The sequence below is a fragment of the Xenopus laevis genome, chromosome 1L (genome assembly GCF_017654675.1).
Source record: "Xenopus laevis strain J_2021 chromosome 1L, Xenopus_laevis_v10.1, whole genome shotgun sequence".
NCBI lineage: Eukaryota > Metazoa > Chordata > Amphibia > Anura > Pipidae > Xenopus > Xenopus laevis.
The window spans coordinates 33511584-33535193 of record NC_054371.1 but is presented as its reverse complement, the minus strand read 5'-3'; the positions used below and the strand labels follow the sequence as shown (position 1 = coordinate 33535193).

The 23610-nt window shown below is 39.8% G+C and overlaps 1 protein-coding gene across 1 annotated transcript; it reads left to right on the top strand.

The window, feature by feature from the left end:
• Positions 1-586: 586 nt before the first annotated feature.
• On the top strand, positions 587-22619 carry lgi2.L (leucine-rich repeat LGI family member 2 L homeolog). The gene is made up of 8 exons (XM_041588322.1): positions 587-785; positions 4548-4619; positions 10567-10638; positions 13785-13856; positions 13994-14065; positions 19030-19199; positions 19442-19606; positions 21716-22619. Exons 1-8 carry the CDS (start codon positions 607-609, stop codon positions 22531-22533), a joined length of 1620 nt encoding a protein of 539 aa, XP_041444256.1. The 5' UTR covers positions 587-606; the 3' UTR covers positions 22534-22619.
• Positions 22620-23610: the final 991 nt, after the last annotated feature.

Here is a 23610-nt window from a genome sequence, read left to right as displayed (position 1 = left end):
TCCAAACGACCGATATCGGCAGTTTTATCTGCCCGTGTATGGCCACCTTTACAGAGCATTTGTTTTTAGATGGGGTCAGTGATAGTGAAGTCGGATAGAATCTGAAGAAAAAGGCAAACAATTAAAAAAAACTATAAAAAATAAATAATGAAGACCAATTTAATAGTTGCTTAGACTTGGTCATTCTATAATATGCTTAAAGTTATCTTAAAGGTGAACCACTCCTTTAAGTAAGATGCCCCTTTAGCAGCCCGGGCCCTGGGTCAGCGTATGTGGCAGGTTACCCAGGGCAACAGTGCAGTTTGCCAGCCTCAGCAAGGTCACCCTCCCATTGGGGAGCTGTATCTGGCTCGGTGAAACACAGTAAGACTCTCGGCTACTTGGGGATTATTTTTAAACGCATCCGAATGAAGAGTTTAATAAATTATTCATTGGGCTGAAAAAAAACAGGCAGTAGCAGCAGGCAGTTAGACAGCAGCTGAAGTGCTGATGTCAGGGGAGAGTGCAGTGTAGCACGGGGCAGGCAGTGTGAGGAATGCACAGCAGGTTGCACCGTCCCCAGCCTCTTGTCTCCCTGTCACACACACATACCCAGTGCCCGGCACAATGGAGCTCAGCAAGGAGGCAGCCCTTTTGTTTGTGCTGGTGCTCGGAGGGACGCTTTGCATTGTGCAGCCCAAGAAGCCAGTGAGATGCCCGAACACATGCAGCTGCACTAAGGAATCCGTCATCTGTGTTGGGTCTCCCTGGGTGCCCAGGACCATTCCCGGCGACATCAGCTCCTTGTAAGTGAGACGTCGGCCGCAGAAACTTGTGCATGGGATGGGGTTGGAGGGCTGGTTGCAGCAGCAACTCCCTGGGTCCTGCAGGGAAACACTGTATGGATACAAGGAACAAGTACATGCATTACATAGCAGCATCACTTTAGGGATGCCAGGCATATTGTATTTTAATAAACATCATGATAATGCTACTTCCCTGCTTCCTAGCACAATTTGGGAAGGGGAACTGCACTTTAAACAACTGCCATCTTTACATGCCTTTTTGGGGGGCTGAGATAAGGGGTGAGTGGCCTGGGCAGCAGAAATAGGGGCATGGAATGCAACACTGCTAGATGGCCATGTGACAGGGTGACATTACAGGGGTTATTCACCTTTGAATTAACTTTTAGCATGACGTAGAGATTGATATCCTAAGACAATTTGCAATTGGTTTTCATTTTTGATTATTTATGGGTTTTGAGTTATTTATAGGGATGCACCGAATCCAGGATTAAGTTTGGGATTCGGCCTTTTTCAGCACGATTCGGATTCAGCTGAATCCTTCTGCCCGGCCAAACCGAATCTGAATCCTAATTTGCATATGCAAATTAGGGACGGGATGGAAATTGCATGACTTTTTGTCACAAAACAAGGAAGTAAAAATTTTTTCCCCCTTCCCATCTTATTATGCATATGCAAATTAGGGTTCGGATTCGGTTCGGTATTTGGCCGAATCTCTCGCATTTGTAGCCTTACAGAGCATTTGTTTTTTTTAAGATAGGGTCAATGGCCCCCATTTGAAAGCTGGAAAGAGTCAGAAGAAAAAGACTAATAATTCAAAAACTATGAAAATGAAAAAGAGATTTGCTTAGCATTATCCTTTGTTAAAAGTTAACTAAAATAGTTTATATCATTGTTGTCCCTTGCCCCTTAAGTTGTATTTCAAGGGCTGTAAAATACATCTGGGTTGTTGGAAACATGGATCCGATATAACCTACAGCCTTCGTGTTGGTGTTGGACCACTACTCCCAGCAACCCCTGACAGCCTAAATGTTATGGGGGTGCAAATTGGGGTAGATCAGTCTCTGACTAAATGGCCTAACAAGGGCTCATTTGCCATCACAAGGTCCAGTGCAAAGCACAAAAAGTGGGAGCATCCTAATGCTATTTATAAAATAGCAAATAGCCATGGGCAAAATTTTGCCGCTAAAAAACACCCGTAGACTCTAATGAATTGTAAAAAAAAGTTGCACAGCTTGGAAAAACAATCACTGACATGCATTTGCAAGTATTTGTTGTTTCACAAATTTTTATGCAAAGTGAAGGGGGACAGATTCTCCAGTTATTACTGAAAGCAAACAGAACCTGCATAGAATAACTGGTTGCTAGTGTACAAATTACCCTAGCAACCATGCATTGATTTGAATGAGAGACTGGAATATGAATAGTAGTGGGTCTGAATAGAAAGATAAGTAATTAAGAGTAGCCATAACAATAAGGGACGGATTTATCAAGGGTCGAATTTTGAATTTGAAAAACTTTGAAATTCTAAATCAAAAAGACCAACCAAAATTAAAATCGAAGTTCTTTTTTGGCTGAATAGGTCCATTTTCGTTCGTAATTGTGCATTCGAAACGCATGAATCGAAGTTTTTTCCAAAAAAACCCTTAGATTAGTCCATCAATTGACTCCAAATAGGTTCTAGGAGGTCCCCTATAGACTAAAACAGCAATTTGTCAGGTTTTAGATGGTAAATGGTCGAAGTCGAATTTTTAAAGAGACAGTACATGATAAATTTCTAAATTTGAATTTTCAAATTTTTTTCAAATTCAAATCAAATTTTGAGCTAGGGAAGTCGAAAAAATTAGCTCAAAATTCTAATTTTCACTTGGACCTTTGATAAATCTGCCCCTAAATGTGTAGCCTTACAGAGCATTTGTTTTTAGATGGGGTCAGTGACCCCCCATTTGAAAGCTGGAGAAGGTCAGAAGAAAATGCTAATAATTGAAAAATATAAAAAAAAATCAATAATGACGACCAATTGAAAAGTTACCTATAATTGCCTATTCTATGACATACTAAAAGTTGACACTTTAAGTGCCAGTTCTGTTGCAAAATCGGGGAAAGATGAAAAGAGCTTGGCATTTAAAGTATAAAAACAGAGACAAGAAACCATTCCGGATATATATATTCTATAAATACCACTAATACACAGCCTAGGTGTCTGTATAGAAGATTTGGACCATATTGCCCCTTTGTATTTGTTGTTCTACAACTTCCAATATTGCCCCTCCGCTGCTACTGGCAGAGGATGTGGGAGTTGTAGTTTAACAACAGCTGGAGTGTCAGTGTTTGGGACCATTGGTATTCCAGTGGTAACACATAACGCATACGTCTAAGTACATAACATCCAAGGGAAGGAGTTATTTTAGGTAAGGACAAGATGTTTAAAGTCATGATACTTGGTGTGTAACTATACTACAGCATTGACATTTTGTTACAATTTTTACAATACAATGGAATCTATCATACTGCAAAGTCTGTGTAACTAGGGGGTTACTTGTGTAATCCATTAAATAACTTGATGATACTGGGCCCCACAGCAAACATTATATATCCAGAGGTTGTCCTGTTTTACCAATTTATATTGAAATTGCTCATTAATTAAGACCTAATGCCCCCCCCCTGCAGCCATAGGGTCTGCTTCCTCTGTAGTTACACCCCTGTGTGTAATGTATCCCTTGCTTGGCATTTCACTTCCTCTGATATCCATAAGTAAATGTATGGGATGCCTTTATTTTATTCACTTCATTATCCCATCAACTAGGGACCCTGTCAAGCCTTTTGTGAATAGTCGGGCAGGCCTAAAAGGGAGCTTAAAGGGATGTTGCCATGATTTTTTTGGTGTACTTTTTTATTTTTAAATACACTGTTTACACTGCAAATAATTCATTCTACCACATCAAATTCCATTCCTGAACCACCAAGTGTATATTTTTTTTAGTTGTAATATTGGTGTGTAGGCAGCCATCTTAAGTCACTTTGCCTGGTCATGTGCTTTCAGAAAGAGTCAGTGCTGCACTATGGAACTGCTTTCTGGCTGGCTGTTGTATCTCCAACTCAATGTTACTAATGTGTCTCAGTGGGACATGGATTTTCACTATTGAGTGTTCTTCTTATATCTACCAGGGAGCTGTTATCTGGTTTCCGTCCCACTATTCTGCTTATGGTCTGCTGGAGGGGAGGAAGGGGGGTGATATCACTCTAACGTGCAGTGCAGCAGTAAAGAGTGGCTCAAGTTTAACAGAGCACACAGGGCCAGGCCAACCCAGCCAGGCACCCTAGGCAGCCTGGCCAGGCAAACACCCACAGGTGCGCATGAGGGAAAAAAAAACCCAAATGAGCGCAGGCGTGAAAAACCAAATGTGTGCATGCACGAAAAAACCAAATGCATGCATGCACGAAAAAAACGGAAAAGCACACATGCCGGTACATCTGCGAGTGGGGACCGGACTAGGGGGCAGGAGAAGCAGAGAGGGCTAGTGTCTGGTGCCCCCCAGCTTTGCGCCCTAGGCACGTGCCTACTCTGCCTACCCCTAGTTCCTGCCCCTGGGAGCACAAGTCACATGACTGGGGGCACCCGGGAAACTAACAATATGTCTAGCCCCATGTCAGATTTCAAAATTAAATGGGAAAAAAACCATTTGCTCTTTTGAAAAATGGACAGTTGTCTTGTTTCAAACCAATGATCTATGTGACTGTACGTCTGTGTGTTTGTGTCTGCAGGAGCCTGGTCAATGGGACGTTTCCTGAAATCAAGGAGAGGATGTTTTCCCATCTGCCCACCCTGCAGCTGCTGTGAGTATCAGAACAAGCTCTGTCTGTGTCTGGGGCACGGCCATCATTGCTATTCCAGACACATCTCTCTTAGTTAGAAGAAAACACGTTTGCTGCTTTGCTTTGAATTTCGACTGGCTTTGTGCATTTATTTATTTTTTTAAAAAAAAGTCCAAACAGGTTCAGAAAACCGATAACAAAAAATTGATGACCCCGGTGCTACCAACTAGTACTCCTTACAAACATCAAAAAATGAAGGTGCACTCGGGGAACCTTGAAAAAGTCTTTAAAAGTCAATTATTTTATGTAATCCATTTTAAAACAGAGGATCGACGTTTCAGTCTGTTCCTAAGACCTTTTTCAAGACCATGAAAAGGTCTTAGGAACATACCGAAACGTTGACCCTGTTTTAAAATGGATTAAATAAAATAATGGACTTTTAAAGACTTTTCAAAGGTTCCCTGAGTGCACCTTAATTTTATTTTATATGTTTATATGTATATATATATATATATATATATATATATATATATATATATATATATATATATATATATATATATATATATATAGTGTATATTTGTATTAGCATGGAGGAGATCATTTTCTGAGCAGTCTGGTCAAGGTTTACAGTTGGTGTTAACGGGGTGGTTCACCTATAAGATAATGTTTAGTATGTTGTAGAATGGCTAATTCTAAGTATTCTTAGTTTTTGAATAGTTTTTGAATTATTTACCTTCTTCTGATGCTTTCCAGATTTTAAATGCTCAGTTAATGTTACTTTTTATTACTCGTCTTTCTATTCAGGCCTCTCCTATTCATATTCCAGTCTCTTATTCAAATCAGTGCTTAGTTGCTACGGCAATAGGACACTAGCAACCAGATTGCTGAAAATGCAAACTGGAGAGCTGCTAAACAAAAAGCTAAATAACTTTAACAACCACAAATAATTAAAAATGAAAATCAGTTACAAATTGTCTCAGAATATCATAGGCATGGATTTGCAGCGAATTTCTGCGTTTTGCCTCCCTCAAAAAAATTCACCGGTGAAAAATATGCCGCAACAAAAAAAAAATTTGGCGCGTGTCAAAATTATTTGGATGCCTATTGACTTCAATGTGTTTGCCAAATTTTTCGGTAAATTCGCATATTTTTAGGCCAAGAGAAACGCCACAGATTTGCCCATCACTAAAATATCACTCTCTACATCATACTAAAGGTGAATTTAAATTGGGTCAATTTCTAATGAATTGGTTGCACTACATCTGCTAGTTTTTGGTAGTAGCAATGTATTTCTGGAAGCACATATGTTAATGGATAATGGAATGTGATACAGACACTTAACATATAGCTGAAATATGCCACGGAGGCACCAAGTTGGCCCTGGTGTAGTAACCCATAGCAACCCATAATATGTTTGCTTTTAAGCAGGTGAAATGAAGTAAATGCTACTTGCTGATAGGCCACGGTAAGGGTAGGTGGGGAGGGGTTGCAGGTCTCACACAAATGCTGATGTCTTGTTGATTGGTACTGCCTAAACAGGGCAAAACCTTAAACAGAAATAAAGTTTTTTTTATCTCTGTGAGGACAATCAAAACTTGGCAGCCAATGAGAAACCATCTGTATAAACAAACCCCTCTCTAACCTGAGAAGCTGTGAGATGAAGGACAACTTATTAGAGAGAAGCTTTATTACGCTTCAAATGAACTGATATTTAAAAAGGGGTATACTATCCCTTTAAGAAAGAAGTGACACTTTACTATGACAGTCTCTGACATATTACATTCACTAGAACTGCTGGTCTGCTTGTGTTTAGGTGTAAGGAAAAGGCCATCAGACAAGCCTCAGGGATATCACTGGTTATGTGGCGGCAGAGTGATTGGCTGATTGCAATCTGAATTGAAACACTGTAATTGGCTACATGTAACCTAAATTGCAGGAAGCCAATCACAAGTCAGGTAGAGCCCTTTTGCAATGACTGATCACATTTAAGTCAGCTTTCAGGATTCACCTTCTATTAATATAAATTCCAGCTGGTTTTGATAATTGGCAGGTTATACTGATCCAGCTGATAAGTGAATAATGTTGTCTGATCAACTGGATCGTTATAAAATACTGGATGCCTACAGGTGGTCTGTCTGGTTGTGCTGGGGGGCAGCTTAAGGCAACAGATTGTAAAGACCACCTGCTCCATTAGCATGAATGATGAGCAGTATTAAAGAAATTACATAAAGAAATAAAATGAAATCCCAAAGTCCCTAAAATGATTTACGGCTCCATATGTTCTCATCTTAGCTAAATCCCAAATTCAAACATCTTTTGATCCAAGGAAAAATATAATTTGACATATAGATGCAAATACTTTATTAGTATTTCATTAACATAGGAAAACTTTGTGTGTATTTTTTGGCATTGCAGGAGGGCACAGGGAATAATTGTAGGAGGGAACTGGGGTAATTGCACATTGCAGAAAGGAACTGGGGGTAATTGCACATTGCAGTAGGGAATTAAGGTGATTGTGCATTGTTGGAGGGAACAGGGGTAATTGCACATTGCAAAAGGGAATTGGGGTGATTGTGCATTGCAGAAGGGAACTGGGGGCAATTGCACATTGGAGAAGGGAATTGGGGGGCGATTTTGCATTTCCGAAGGGAACTGGGGATAATTGCACACTGCAGGAGGGAATTAAGGCGATTGTGCATTGTAGGAGGGAACTGGGGGCGATTGTGCATTGTAGGGGGGAACTGGGGGCAATTGTGCATTGTAGAAGTGAACTGGGGGTAATTGCACATTGCAGAAGGGAATTGGGGCGATTGTGCATTGCAGAAAAGAATAGAGGGCGTTTGTGCATTGCAGAAGAGAACTGAGGGTGATTGTGCATTGCAGAAGGGAACTGGGGATAATTGCACATTGCAGGAGGGAATTGGGGCGATTGTGCATTGCAGAAGGGAATTGAGGTGATTGTGCATTGCAGAAGGGAACTGGGGATAATTGCACATTGCAGGAGGGAATTAAGGCGATTGTGCATTGTAGGAGGGAACTGGGATGATTGCACATTGCAGAAGGAAACTGGGGGGAATTGTGCATTGTAGGAAGGAACTGGGGGTAATTGCACATTGCAGAAGGGAATTGGGGAAGATTGTGCATTGCAGAAGGGAACTGAGGATAATTGCACATTGCAGGAGGGAACTGGGATGATTGCACATTGCAGAAGGGAACTGGGGGGCGATTGTGCATTGCAGAAGGGAACTGAGGATAATTGCACATTGCAGGAGGGAATTAAGGGAACACATTGCCTTCTGAGACTACCGAGGTGCCTGGTACCAAGTTTCTGTTCTTCTCAGATTCTTTGTTGAAAAAAAAAGAACCATTTCTGCAGTGTAAGTTGTAGTTAATACAGTGAGCCTTGCACCGAAAATAGAACTGCCATTAGGATAATGCTGACATTGCAGTTGTCTAGCACTTCATTAAGTGACAGATACTTATTGCTTTGGACTGCTTTGTGCTGGGGCTGCTGAACAAACACAGAACATTTATCCTCTTACAAAATGAGCCTGTACAGCACTGATTCTCAGCATTTCTCTCTCTCTCAGGGGACCCAGATAAGATCCGGTAGTCAACTTTGTGATCCAAGAATTGGTTCCGGGTAAATGATTCCAGATAAATGATATTGATCATACTGTAAATACTGTGTGCCTTGCGGGAAACTATTTGTGGGACCTGTCCAATAAGTTGAAGGGGCACCGTTACCCTTAAAAAATCCACTAAACTGTAGAGGATGTTTATTAAATCTGTTCCTCAGTCTACTTTTTTAATGTAAATGTTTAAAGGAGGACTAAAACTTTAAATAGAAGTAGGGCACATATTTTGGGGTTCTTTACCAGCCCGAGGCAACCACAGCCCATTAGCAGAGAAGATCTATGCCTCTGAAGATATATATATATATAGATACATATAATACAAATGTCGCAATATAAGGCTGATATAAGGTATTTATTCAGATTTTTATTATATGGCAGCTTCAAAACTAGCACAGTTTGCATAGGTATCAAATAATCAGCCCTGTAGCCTCAACTTCTGTGATGACAGATAAGCCTCATTTTGTATTTGATGATTGGTGGCAGCCCCTAAGCTTAATTTCTAAACAGCTGCTCACAATACACTGAGCATGTGCAGTGTCACTGACACTCCTAACAAAATCCAAGATGAAAAACTCCTGTGACAACTTTAAAGGCCTGGATCATTACTGCCGAACCTTTAGACTGGTGCAGTAAGCTCAAAATATAATATGCAGCATTTCTATCCATATTTGTTTTTAGTGTTTAGTTCTCCTTTAATAACTTAGTTCAGCAAGATATATATCTCAACTCAACCATCAACACAAACAAGAGTATTTTTAGGCAATGTTGTAAATAATCAAATATAAAAATCCAAAATGCAAAAATGCAAGAACAGACCACTGCTGGTCTAATTAGAAAATGATCTACTTATGATCTAGTTACCATAACTTACTTTATAATCTATCCTTCAGTCAGTTCTCTATCCAAGTACAAATACTATGTTACTGTCAATAACCAGTAACATTTTGTGTGGTACTGTATCAAATGCTTTAGAAAAATCTAAGTAGATTACATCCACTGTCACCGCAGAGTCTATGTTCCTGCTCACCTCCTAATAAAAAAAGGCAATTAAGTTATTCTGGCAAGATCTATTACGCATAAAACCATGCTGGCACAAACTCACAGTATTGTGATTTGCAGTGCATTCAAGTATCAAACCCCCTATTACCCCTTCTAAAAGCTTTCCTACCACTGATGTCAGACTAACAGGCCTATATTTACCATGGAACTGGCTGTTGCAGTGGACCTGCCAGCACAGAAAAAAGTACATATTTAAATTTGCTGTATAAGCATTTCATGTTAGAAGAGGCAGCAAGCAGAAACATGCATAAATTATTTGATATATGTTACAACAATGAGTATATACAGTACTAACGGTTACCATAATGACTCTGTTTGATGATGATAGATGAGATACAGGTTAATGCAACTGCATTTGGGCTTTAAACAGGCATACTACTTACTGCATAACCTTAATGGGACATTTAAGTGAATCCTTAATGAGTAAGTACTTGGGAGTACTGAATAATAAGCTTTGCTGTAGAAAGCAGTCATAGTATAAATCAGTGGAGCCAACAAACTATTGTCCTTTGTGATAAGTGGTTTAGATTCATGGCACAGAGAGGAATACAAAGGACATTATGAAATTAGAACTTTCCGTAGAAGAGGCATTCGGGTGGGATTGGGGTCACTTTGTGTGAATACTAAGAACAATACAATATGTTCTAGAGAAGCTTATTTATCAACCTTAAACTACAATGGGATTGTGGGAGCACTTTATTAACTTAAGTATAGTGGGTAGCGCTTTTTTTGTAAACAAAAAAAGTCAAAAAGAGTGATTGGTGCACTGGTCCTATTAAATATGTCTCTGAAATTGTATTCATGGGTTTTCATAGGGTTTTTTAGTTGGAAAAAGGTTTAGAAATGTATGATCATAAAATAGCTAAGCCAAGACACACACATCAGGGTAAACCCTAACTATTAATCTCTGCTTATGTTATTCAGAGCCTAAGTGTATCCTGGCCAAAACATTGGTCTTACTGACTGATCCTCCACTGCTGTAGCATTTATAGGGGAAAGAGCTCCGAGAACAATGAGACCTGTACCTATAATTACATGAGGGTCAGGGAAAGCACACATATAGCTATTTTATAAGTCATATGTTATTACTTATCATTTGCTTACAGTGAATGCCATGTGAAGTGCCGTATAACCAGACATTGCTACTTACCAGCACTCAGTAAAATATTGCCAATGTCTTGTGCACTACAGCTGTCAATACTTCAGCGTGACTGATGGTGAGTCTCCCAATGTCTTATCCCATTCTAACCCTCTCTTTTCCTTTTCAGCTTGCTGAACTCTAACTCATTTACCGTCATTCGAGATGATTCCTTTGCTGGTCTCTTTCACCTCGAGTACCTGTAAGTTCTCCATGTATTTGTTATCCTGCTTCCAGTGGGAATGCATGTTTCCATTTGGACTTACATGATCACAAAACCTGGGAAACTATACCTGTTATTAATGGCTCCACCCAGAAATTTTGGCCAGACAATGACTGGTAGATGGGTGAGCCAATACAACACAATAAGATACCCAAATTCAAAGTTCAAGTTACGGAGCTCGGTTGGTACCTGCTTTTCTTTATAGGGGTGTGCAGCATCCCAGCTTCCTATACCTCTTCTTATTGAGTTGGGTTTGGACCTTTGCACTGGGAATTTCATGTCCTGGACATTCCAGAGCAGCAAGTTGGTTTCCATTAAAAAAGTCAATCATCTATATTATATCTAAGGTGTAGTGTTGCTTTAAATGCTCAAATACCCCCTTTAAATGAATCTACACTACCCAAGAGTTTCAGCATTAGTAGTTTAATGCTGAATGAATCAATTGCTAAAATAGGCATGTTTTCGTATAACTGGCTAGTTATTCACAAACAATTAATGTAAAGTGATATTCTGATTTGCAATTGGTTTTAATTTTTTTGTGGATGTTGAGTTATTTAGCTGTTTTTTCAGCAGCTCTCCAGATTGCAATTTCAGCAATCTGGTTTCTAGGGTCCACATTACCCTAGCAACCATATGAATAGTAAAGAGCCTGAATAGTAATAAAACGTAGTAATATAAATACATTTGTAGCCTTACAGAGCATCTGGTTTTTAGATGGGGTCAGTGACCCCCCCATCTGAAAGCTGGAAAGAGTCAGAAGAAGAAGGCAGATACTGTAGTTCAAAAACGTAAAAAATTTAAGGCCTATTGCTTAGAATTAGCCATTCTATAAGATACTAGAAGTTAATTTAAAGGAGAAGGAAAGCTACGAGGCATTTTAATGCCAATAGATTAGCTGCAATAGTGCAAGCTAGAATGCTATATTTATTCTGTAGAATGTTTTACCATACCTGAGTAAAAAGCTCTAGAAACTCTCTGTTTGTTTAGGATAGGAGCTGCAGTATTAATGTGGTGTGACATCACTTCCTGCCTGAGTCTCTCCCTGCTCTGGGCTCAGATTACAGTAGAGAAGGGAGGGGGGTGGGGAAGAGGAGCAAACTGAGCATGCTCTTGCCCAGGGCAATGAGGTTTAAGCTGAAGGCAGGAAGTCTGATACAGAAGCCCATGAGTACACAATAGAAGGAAAGAAATGCTGTGTTTCTTTTGACAGGGGACTCAGAGCAACATTACTTTGGGGGTTTACTGGTATATTTAGATGGACCTTTCTGATAAGGCTTACTTAGTTTTAACCTTTCCTTCTCCTTTAAAGGTGAACAACCCCTTTAATAGAAAATACATTTAATATAAAAACATTATGATGCAATATGCATCATAACAAAATTAGACAGGTGCATAAATTTGGGCACTCCAACAGAGATATTACATCAATACTTAGTTGAGCCTCCTTTTGCAAGTGTAACAGCCTCTAGACGCCTCCTATAGCCTTTGATGAGTGTCTGGATTGTGGATGGTGGTATTTTTGACCATTCATCCATACAAAATCTCTCCAGTTCAGTTAAATTTGATGGCTGCCGAGCATGGACAGCCTGCGTCAAATTAACCCATAGATTTTCGATGATATTCATGTCAGGGGACTGTGACGGCCATTCCAGAATATTGTACTTCTCCCTCTGCATAAATGCCTTTGTAGATTTCCAAGTGTGTTTAGGGTCATTGTCTTGTTGGAATAACCAACCCCTGCGTAACGTCAACTTTGTGACTGATGCTTGAACATTATCCTGAAGAATTTGTTGATATTGGGTTGAATTCATCAGACCCTCGACTGAACTAGACACAGCCCCACAGCATGATTTAACCTCCACCAAATTTGACAGTAGGTAGCAGATGTTATTCTTGGAATGAGGTGTTCTTCTTCCGCAATGCAAAACGCTTTTTGTTATGACCATATGACTCCATTTTTGTCTCATCAGTCCAAAGCACTTTGTTCCAAAATGACTGTGGCTTGTCTAAATGAGCTTTTGCATACAACAAGCGACTCAGTTTGTGGCGTGAGTGCAGGAAGGGCTTCTTTTTTTCATCACCCTGCCATACAGATGTACAATGATGTAGAATGATGTACAGATACACCATCTGCAGCAGGATGTTCTTGCAGGTCTTTGGAGGTGATCTTTGGGTTGTTTGTAACCATTCTTACAATCCTCCACATATGCCACTCCTGTATTTTTCTTGGCCTGCCAGACCTGAGTTTTACAGCAACTGTGCCTGTGGCCTTCCATTTCCTGATTGCATTCCTTACAGTTGGAACTGACAATTTAAACCTCTGAGATAACTTTTTGTAGCCTTCCCCTAAACCATGTTACTGAACAATGTTTGTTTTCAGATCTTTTGAGAGTTGCTTTGAGGATCCCATGCTGTCACTCTTCAGAGGAGAGTCAAACAGAAGCACAGCTTGCAATTGGCCACCTTAAATACCTTTTCTCATGATTGGACACGCCTGCCTATGAAGTTTAAGGCTTAACAAGCTAATCCAACCAATTTGGTGTTGCCAGTAATCAGTATTGAGCAGTTACATGCATTCAAATTAGCAAAATTACAAGGGTACCCAAATTTTTGTACAGCCGCCAGTTTTTCACATTTGATTTAATTTCATACAACTGAATACTGCTTCACTAAAAATCTTTGTTCAGAAAACACCCCAGTACTCCTGGTGTTCCTGGGAAATGAAAGACATACCACTGTTATCTTTTTTGTTGAAAGTGGAGTAAATTATTATGCAGCCTGTGTGTGTGCTATAATGTACAGGTATGGGACCCGTTATCCAGAAAGCTCCACATTACTGGAAGGCCATCTACCTATTTTATCCACTTTTTTAAAATGTATTTCGTTTTTTCTGTGTAATAAAACTAAGATATAATTAATCCTTATTGGAAGCAAAAACAGCCTATTAGGTTTATTTAATATATACATGATTTTCTAGTAGATTTAAGGTATGAAGATCCAAATTATAGAAAGTTATAGAAAATTATAGAAAGAAATCCCGAGCATTCTGGATAACAGGTCCCATACCTGTATAACTAACAAAACAGATTATGAAGAAAAATTAATTATTGTCTCTTTTTCTAAAGATTTATTGAAGGAAATAAAATAGAGACCATTGGGCGACATGCATTCAGAGGACTGCGCGACCTGACCCATCTGTAAGTGAAATTATTTCACTCAACTCATTTCCTACATTTACATCTAGGTCAGATAATGAGATCTCTCTCTCTCATGTACTTAACTCTCCTCTGCAGTTTATATTCATAGTGAAACCTTTTCATTCTCGTTCCTGCAGTTCCCTGGCCAATAACCACATTAAGAGTTTGCCAAGAGACATCTTCATTGATTTAGATTCTCTCATTGAACTGTAAGTACGTAGACCTTCCAAGGTTTTTCCATTCATCTTGGCTCAGTATTGTTTATGTGGAAACTTCTGCTTTTTTTATTCATTGCTAGTTTTTGTATTTCATTTTACACAGCGCTAAAAATCTTCGTCAGCTTTAACTTAACGCTAGAAATCTTTGGCAGCCTAATTTGCTAAATGCCATGTCCCATGCATATTCATAAGTAGGGAACCCCCATGTGGCCGGAGGGGGTCAGGGGTGGTCCACGTCGCTAGTGCAGAGAGTGCAATTGCTAGAGGAGCCGAATTTCCTGGTTGAAAAATGGAAATTTGGCTCTTAGTTACTAGGAGCAGCATTTTTGCCACCCCTGGCAACCAGGGGGGCGCTGCCGCCTGAGGCGAGTGGATCAACTCGCCTCATTGGTGGAGCGCCCCTGCTTATATTTAAAATACACACGGACTAGTAGGTCCATATATATTTATCGGTGCTGCTTGTTTCCTCCCTGACTTAGCGCGGAGTTGCCTTACCTAATAGACTTAATGATATTACATGAAAATTCTTATGATTGATAAATTATTTTTTTTTATAAATTTTTGCTGTTCCCCAAATTCTGCTACACACACGTCTACCGATATTTCCCATGGGTCTTCTTTTTCTGTAAAGTGCTCGTGATTACATTCTATTCAGTGAGTTTCTAAATGAGTTTTAAAGTGCCTTTAATTTACTGGTGAGGTAGGACTAAAGTACTTATGGGCAACATAACATGTAATGGAGCTGAGTAGCAGCAGGTAATGGAGCTGAGCATTGCACTTTTGTATCTGCTATGTGATGCTTGTTAGGTTTAGAGGAAACAAAGCACAAAGCTGAAAATCACTCATGTCAATTATTGACAGTATATTGGTTAATTATAATATCCTGGAAATGAAAGGCCAAACTTAAAATCCAATAAAGTTTCAGCATTCCATCACCGTTTTATTATCAATTGCTTCTTCTTTTTCCCTCATTACCAAAGTATTTCTCTCTCTCTCACTCTATGTATATCCACTCTGCAATTTTAGCATTGTTTTTCCTCCTGTATCTTTTCCATACTCCTCACTCGTTTTGCCCAGACATGTCAACTCGCCCATATCTTTTGGAACTTACCCTGATTTAAGTTCCAGTAATTTGCCCCAAAACCGAGTGGTGTAACTTCCAGGGGTGCAGGGGTTGTGATTGCCCCATGGGCCACAGGAGACACAATGGCGAAGCTGCAGAGAAGTGTCTGAAGGTGATTGGGAAAGCTTATGGAGGGGTCTGTTGGGGGGGGCACATAACCAAAAGTCTCCAATTATGCCCTTTGCCTGACACAGCAGGGGAGGGTGCAGGACTGGAACAGGCATGTCCAAGGTTTACCAGCATCACTGGGTCCTGGTTGACATTTTTGCTTGTCAGGTGTAGTTACCGGGCTGAAAGCAAAATATTTTTTTTTTTATTTATGTATTTTTATTTTCAAATGAAAAGTTGACATCATACACGTGTGCAAACCGGGAACACCCCGGGACACAGTTATCATTGGCATAGATAGTACTGATGCATACATAAGGTAAACAAGAAAACATATCCAACAAATTGTCAACCAAAAAGGGTAAGGGAATAAAAATAAAAGGAAGAAAAAAAAAAAACAAGGGGGAACATGAATGCAAGTTAGGCACATTATAGCAAAAGAGCTGTGGGTTAGGATCGTTTAGCTCAACCGCACACCCAGCAATAGTTCGACTAGGTTAACAACCCTTGAGAAATTTGTCGGTAGGAGAGCCAGAGGGACCAGGTTTTGTTAAAGGCCTTGGATTGGCCGGACTCGATGCTTGTAAGCCGTTCCATTATCAGCAAATTGTCGAGCCGCTTTTTTACCTCACGTATGTCCAAGGTGTTGGTTTTCCAGGCTTTCGCTATTGTCTGCTTAGCTGCAGAAAAGATATATGTGATCATGCGCCTGGAGTATTTATTGCCACCAGGGACATGCTTGTTTAGCAGGGCTTCAGCCGGGTTTTTAGGGAGAGTGAGTCCGGTGACACTAGTAATAAGAGTATAGACCCGGATCCAAAAATCGGACTGCCACAGGGCAGTTCCACCACGTGTGAAGGAAAGAGCCGGACTGGTTACAAGCTCTGAAGCAAAGAGTGGAGGAAGCAGGATACCATCTGGCAACCTTCTCTGGAACCAGGTACCATTGGTGCAGCACTTTCTGGGAGGTCTCCTGTATGAGAACGTTGACAGAGCACTTAATGGTATTTGTAAAAATGTCAGACCAAGTATCTTCATCCAGACATTGCCTGAGATCCCTCTCCCAATAAAAGCAAAATATTTTAAGAGATCCCAACCCATAAACCATAGGAAAGATGATCTATTTTGCCCAAATATTCTGCAACTGCACCCCAACTGAGCCACATATTGCTATTTATCCCCATTCCAACAACTGCTGGGAGAACTCTGTCTTTCCATCTTTCTTCCTGACTTTTTATTTGCCTTAGTCAATCCTTTTCATTTTTATCTCCCCTCCCACCTTGTTTTTTTATCTCCTTTTCTTCACCCATCAAATTCTCATATACCAACAATTCTCTGCCATCAGCCACTTAATACGTATCATTTACTTTTAAAAAATTATTATCACTTCTACATGAGACCAGTGACTCTTCTTAATGCATGGGGCACCTGCAAAAAATATTCCCATTCAATGAAATCCTGTGGGTGCAAGTTAAATCCCATTTTCATTTGTATTTTTTGCGGTAAAAATCCTTATCCTCATCCTTACTCAATCTTAACAGCTCATTACCTTCTCTACAGTAGCCTCAGCCTGTTCCTTTCAGATCTGTATCATCATCATTATTATTATTATACAGTGAAGTTAAATCTGCTGTTTGTGCAGGGCTACCTGAGTGGAGCTGAACGCTCACATATTTCTGAATGTGCCAAATCTAAGTAGATCTGTGCATTGTTATTAGACAAAGCTTAATATGACACTTACTCAAAATGTGTCTCTGGCCTCCAGTAATGAATGCTGAGAAGTTGGATTCTGGAAAGGAAACCTTAATGGCCCTTCTCCGCATGGTTGCACATAATATCAGTGAAAGACATTGCGTTATCAGTTATGTGTTTTCCCTCATTTCAACAAATTTGACAGTGTTCTTCCTTCCAGAGAAGAAATGTAATATTCTTAGCTTTTATAATATTTATCATCTTCAATAAGATACATGCAGAGAATAAGAGCAGAGTCTGAATAAGACAATAAGGTAAACAACAGCAGGTGGTGGATAGGACGTTTGTTGTACCAGAATTATATACTAAAGGACAAGTGGGAGGCAGAGCACAGGCAGCCCAAGCTACATTACATTTACATAGGAAGCATTTTGTAAGATTCATTTGGAATGTTTGTTAGTCGTGTATTTGCCTTTGGCTGCAAACCTGAGAATGTCAGTGAGTTTATTACAGCAATAATATTTGAGGGAAGCTGCTCATACAAGGCAGGTGTATAATGGCCAGCACGGAGGAACACGAATATCAAAGGAGAATCTAGGGAATCTGACCTAGACAAGATGCCAGTAAAACAACAAGAACATGCGTATGTTTAGAAACAGATTGCTAGTGTCTGGGATCAAGGGGTAACAGCTACTGCAGTAATACATTCAGCCAGAAGATGGCGCTGTAGAACTGTTCTGTTCTTAGTGGGCTAAGGACTTTTTGTAGGATGTTCCAGAATCCAGGGCAGACAGTAAAATTCTATTTATTACTCTTTATTTATACAGCGTCACTATATTTTGCAGCACATACATAATATTTACATGAGTCGGTCTCTGTTCAAGGAGACATTTTGTGTAAAAAAACAAGAATGTGCCTTATATTATATTAAATATAGAATGAATGGGCTTAAAAAGTAGTGTTTCACACTGATTGATTGAAATTTCTGGAAACCCCCCACTAGTCCTGTTCATCTGTTCCTGTCTCCTTTCTCAGGCAGGACAGGGGAAATGGCAGCAAACTGCACTGTAGGATAGGAACCAATCAGCAGCTAGGCTGACCCAATAGGGAACTGAAGTCTGTCTTTGCATGTGTGACTGCATGGCTGTGATTGGCTACTACTGTGCTTCCTTCAGGGACCTTTAGGATACACCCCCACCATCATCTGAAATATGGACAGGGACTGTAGCAGATCTATAGGGGGCACCAAAAAAGGGGCCATTTTTACATTTAAGCCCAAAGTAAAACCAGCACCATATATTATTCATCCCACTCCCACACCTTGTGTCTTATTCCCTTCCCTTTAAATTGTAAGCTCCTTTGCACAGGACCTTCCTCACCTTTTGTACCGGTATTGGTTGTGATGTTTGTAACTCCATATGTTCTATGTATGTAATTAATGTAATTTAGTTGTATAAACACATTTGATTTACAGCGCTGCAAAATATGCTGGCACTATATAAATAAATGTTAATAATAATAATAATAATAAATAATAATAATTATAGCCTACAGGATTTTTAAATTATGCCTAATGTCTCCTTTAAAGCTTACAATCTTAAGTTCTTATCACAACCACACCCCCTATGGTCACCTTTATCAGGGGCCAGTTAAACTTTCTGTATGTCTGGAGTGTGGGGGAGGGAAACTGGAGTACCCAGAGGAAAATCACACAGCCATGGGTATAACATAGAAAGTTCTTGCAGATGGTGATCTGGTTGCAACTGAACCTTGGAGACAAGATGCTACGTGGAGACATGATAAGTCTTTACAAATAGATTATACACACATGCAAAGCCATTATAGAAACATAGTGAGGGATAGTTTGTCACACAGACTTTAGACTTGAGGAAGGGAACTTAAAGCAGTGTAAGTGGTTTCTTCAGAGGGAGGACAATGAGGTTGTGGAATGTTCTGCTGGGTGATGCTATAATTGCACATCCCTCAAGTCTTTTTCGAGTATATGAATTCTAATATATGTCTTTTGTTTTAGAGATTTGAGAGGAAATAAGTATGAATGTGACTGCAAAGCAAAGTGGTTGTTTTCCTGGCTGAAAATGACCAATTCTACTGTATCCGACTTATTGTGTGTGGGCCCTTCGGAATATCAAGGGAGAAAGCTAAACGAACTGGCAAGTTTCAACTCCGACTGCATAACAACAGGTACTGTCTTCCCTAAACTATGCTTGCCTAAGTTATAAAAGTTTACTTCCGAAATAAATCTTAGATAACAAATTGATTTATCTTACAATCTAAACAGTTCAGATATTTAGGAACGTGTATTTAACACTTCAACAGAAAATCATTCTCCTTGAGGAAGAATTGTTGAATAAAATGATTCTTTGCGTCAGTCAAATTTTCAGTTCTTAAAAGCTTCCGCTTTGTCCGTTGTTTTTCCCCCCCAGATTTTACAGTTCACCAAGTTTTGCCCTATCATTCCGTTTCCGTGGATACATTTCAATACAAGAACGATGTCTTCGTGGCTATCGCTCAGCCCAGCATGGAGAACTGTATGATTTTAGAGTGGGATCACATTGAAATGAACTTCAGAAGTTACGACAATATCACAGGTAACGTCAAATAGGAACGTGGGGGAGAAGAATAACTCCAAATCAGCAGATATTTGTACTAAACTTTAGGAAATATGAAGCTTCTGGTAAAGAATAGAAAGTCAATAGATACCAATGCCTTTCCTGTTATGTCGCAGTGGTTCACTGGAGAAGAGCAAGAGTGTACCTCCTATTGTAAAATAATGGATATTTCCAAGTCACCAAGGGGTCCCATGACCATAACCAGTCACTGGACTATTGTTATACAGGTATGGGACCTGTTATCCAGAATGCTCGGAACCTGGGGTTTTCCAGATAAGGGATGTTTTAGTAATTTAGTCTACTAAAAAATCATTAAAACTTTAAGAAGGAAAGCTACCGAAGCAGTTTATTGCCAATAGATTAGCCACAATAGTGCAAGCTATAACACTATATTTATTCTGCAGAATGATTTACCATACCTGAGTAAACAGCTCTAGAAGCTCCCTCTGTTTGTTTAGGGTAGCAGCTGCCATATTAGCTTGGGTGACATCACTTCCTGCCTCAGTCTCTCCCTGCTCACTCATAGCTCTGGGCTCAGATTACAGCAGGGAGGGGAGGAGGAGAGGGAGAAAGCAGCAAACTGAGCATGCTCAAGCCCGTGCCCTGGAGGTTTATGCTGAAAACAGTAAGTCTGATATAGAAGCCAACGTGTACACAATAGAAGGAAAGAAATGCAGAGTTTATTTTGACAGAGGACTCAGAGCAGCATTACGTTGAGGGTTTACTGGTGTATTTACATAGCCCTTTCTGATAAAGTTTACTTAATTTTAGTCTCTCCTTCTCCTTTAAATAGACCCAACAGGATTGTTTTGGCAGTAGGGATTACTTCTGAGTTAAGATCAATACTGTTTTATTATTACAGAGAAAAAGAAAAAGTGTTTTAAAAGTATAAATTACTTGAATAAAATGGAGTCTATGGGAGATGGCCTTCCTGTAATTCAGAGCTTTTTGGATAACGGGTTTCCGGATAATGCGTCCTATAACTGTAGTTCATTGACCATATAAAAGCACAAGGACTCCATTGTGACTTCTAATCGCTTTAGATTTTGCAACAGGGGGTACTTTATTTTTTTATAATACACAAGTTTCATTGTCGTGTAACACAAATGCCATAACTCAACTCTCATAATAAATTATGACATCACTAAGCATCTAAGAAACATTTTACAGAATATTCATGGATCTTGTGTGCTAAAAGTAAATATAGGAAGCAAAAGTAGAAAATTTTGAGTAAAAAGTAGATGCTCAAAAACGATTTTATTAAAATATTATTTTCTTCCTCTCCTCACTCAACCATTATTCTCCTATTCTCTTTTCTTAATACACTATAACCTATTATTCCATCTATTTAGCCTCTTTATTCTCATAGAAATAGGCAAAATGTTTAGAAGCAGGAAGGCCCACTGACACATGGGACCACCAGGAGTTTTCCTGGTATCCCGGTGGGCCAGTCCAACACTGTACTTGGGACCGGTGGTTTTCAGGATTGAGAATATTTCAGTAGTTTGGATCACCATACCTTAAGTCTGCTAAAATCCTTTAAGTTAATCAATCAATAGGATGTAATCAGTGGAGCAACTATAGAGTAAGCAGACACCGCAGTTGTAGGGGGGCCTGGGAAAAGGGGGCCCAGACTGCCGGGTCTGCTTCATCTATAGTTAACAAGATCTTCCCCCTTCCCCAGCAGCTCTCTTACCTGTGGCAGGGAAACAGGGACATGGGGCACAGAGTGGGCGAAGTCGGGCGGGATCCGGGCGGAGAGTGGGCAGGAGGGTGGGGCTCTGAGTGTACTGGGCCCCTCTGAAGATTTTTTTAGCCACTAACATGGATTCATGCAGCTTTGCTAATCATCAAGTACAAGCTACTATTTTATGATTACAGAGGAAAAGATAATCATATTTAAAAATGATTTGTTTAAAATGGACAATATGGGAGGTGGCCTTATATTCCGATTGTTTGGATTACAGGTTTCCAGATAAAGGATCTCATACCTGTAATATAGAAATGTATTTAAAACTGGTGTTTGGATTTTTATGCATAGTTGTGCATAGTTCTGAGGGGTATTAATAATACTTATGTTTATGACAGGTCAATCAATTGTTGGATGCAAGGCTATTCTCATAGATGACCAAGTGTTCATGGTAGTGGCTCAGCTGTTTGGTGGCTCTCATATTTACAAGTATGATGAAAACTGGACCAAATTCACTAAATTCCAAGACATCGAAGTCTCAAAGATATCCAAACCCAATGACATAGAATTATTTCAAATTGAGAGCGAAACTTTTTTTGTCATTGCCGACAGCTCAAAAGCTGGTCTCACGACTGTGTATAAGTGGAACGGCAAAGGGTTCTATTCGTACCAGTCTTTACACGAGTGGTTTAGAGACACCGACGCTGAATTTGTTGAAATTGAGGGAAAAGCTCACCTGGTATTATCCAGTCGCTCCCAAGTTCCTTTAATCCTCCAATGGAACAAGATCACAAAGAAATTCGCTCCTCATGGCGACATACCAAACATGGAAGATGTTCTAGCCGTCAAAAGCTTCAAAATGAAAGAGGAACTCTACATTTCATTGACCAGATTTATTGGGGACTCCAAAGTCATGAAATGGAACAACAAGCAATTTATTGAGGTCCAGGCTCTGCCGTCTCGAGGTGCTATGAGCCTGCAGCCATTTACATTCAAGGACAGACACTATCTGGCACTGGGAAGTGATTATACATTTTCACAAATATACCAGTGGAACAAGGAGAAGAAGACTTTTGAAAAGTTCAAAGAAATCTATGTTCAAGCACCGCGTTCCTTTACGGCCGTGTCACCTGACCGCAGGGATTTTGTATTTGCCTCAAGTTTTAAGGGGAACACACAGATTTTTGAACATGTTATTGTTGATTTGAGTTTGTGAGAGCTCTTCCCTTACTCTAATTTCCAATTTCCATGAAAACCAGATACATTGAGCGCCATCAAACCAAGAGAGATGGCCAAAGAACATCTACTGGTCAACACAACATTTTAGTTTGCACATGTAAAATGATGGCTAACATGCATGCCCATGTCTGTTTTAACGATTTCAGCCATTTTGTATGAGATATTAGGTAGATGCTTTGGAATGTTTTTAACATAACAACTAAACTAAACAGTGCAAAGTACAAGTTCAGGACATACAAGTTTTTCTTATGAATGAGGATTGTTAAAATGACCTATGACATTTATATATATGGTTGCACATCTCTATTGCTTTCATTGTTTAAGATGAATGCTATCATTTCATAGTTGCTGAAGCAATGAATGTAAAAATGCAGGTATTCAAACAAACGAGATATCAAGGAGACATGGATAAATGCCTTCTTACTTTCTGATAGCAATCAAGAGTAAAAGTACGTCATTCCGTAGTGACAATGTTTCAGGGCAGAATAGTCCTAAACTCTTACATGTTAAGGAAAATGGAACATGGAGCTTTTTAAGGGGTGATTCAGAGTTCCCGTGCCTCCATGAGGTAGCCTTCCTAATGGCAGTCCTTCTGCGCTTACCTTTTCTGTGCATCACTAGTGCAGAAAGCTCTGCACCAGAAGAACTGAATGTTTGGTTTAAAAAACAAAATTTCATCTTTTAAAGCCCCTGATAACCTGCCACACAATGCAAGGTTCTCACCTTGGGAGATTCCAGCTCAACAAAATGCCTGGAGGAGCCCTTTTATTGTGATAACGATTGTAGTTGGTCGGTGGATTGGTAATTAACTGTAGTTTCAAGTTACAGGCCCTCTGGCATTTAATGGTATGAATGTGTAATGCTCTGTTATGTAGATATGCGCATCCATACATCACGTCTGACACAATTATGCCACACTTCTTCCACATTTGGCGCCAAAGCCTTCTCCCTTATAAGCAAGCCAGTGCAAGTGATCAGTATAACCAAGCCTACTGTCAGAAAAATTGACATAGCTCAGTCTCATTCCAAGAAACAGGCTGGGGTCTGGGCATGC

What these genes read in the sequence shown, in the direction of transcription:
- lgi2.L (XM_041588322.1), top strand. Translation starts at nt 607, where the DNA reads ATGGAGCTCAGCAAGGAGGCAGCCCTTTTGTTTGTGCTGGTGCTCGGA. An exon ending in CTCCGACTGCATAACAACAG is followed by an intron (nt 19,200 to 19,441) that starts GTACTGTCTTCC and finishes TTTCCCCCCCAG; the next exon opens with ATTTTACAGTTCACCAAGTT. An exon ending in AAGTTACGACAATATCACAG is followed by an intron (nt 19,607 to 21,715) that starts GTAACGTCAAAT and finishes TGTTTATGACAG; the next exon opens with GTCAATCAATTGTTGGATGC.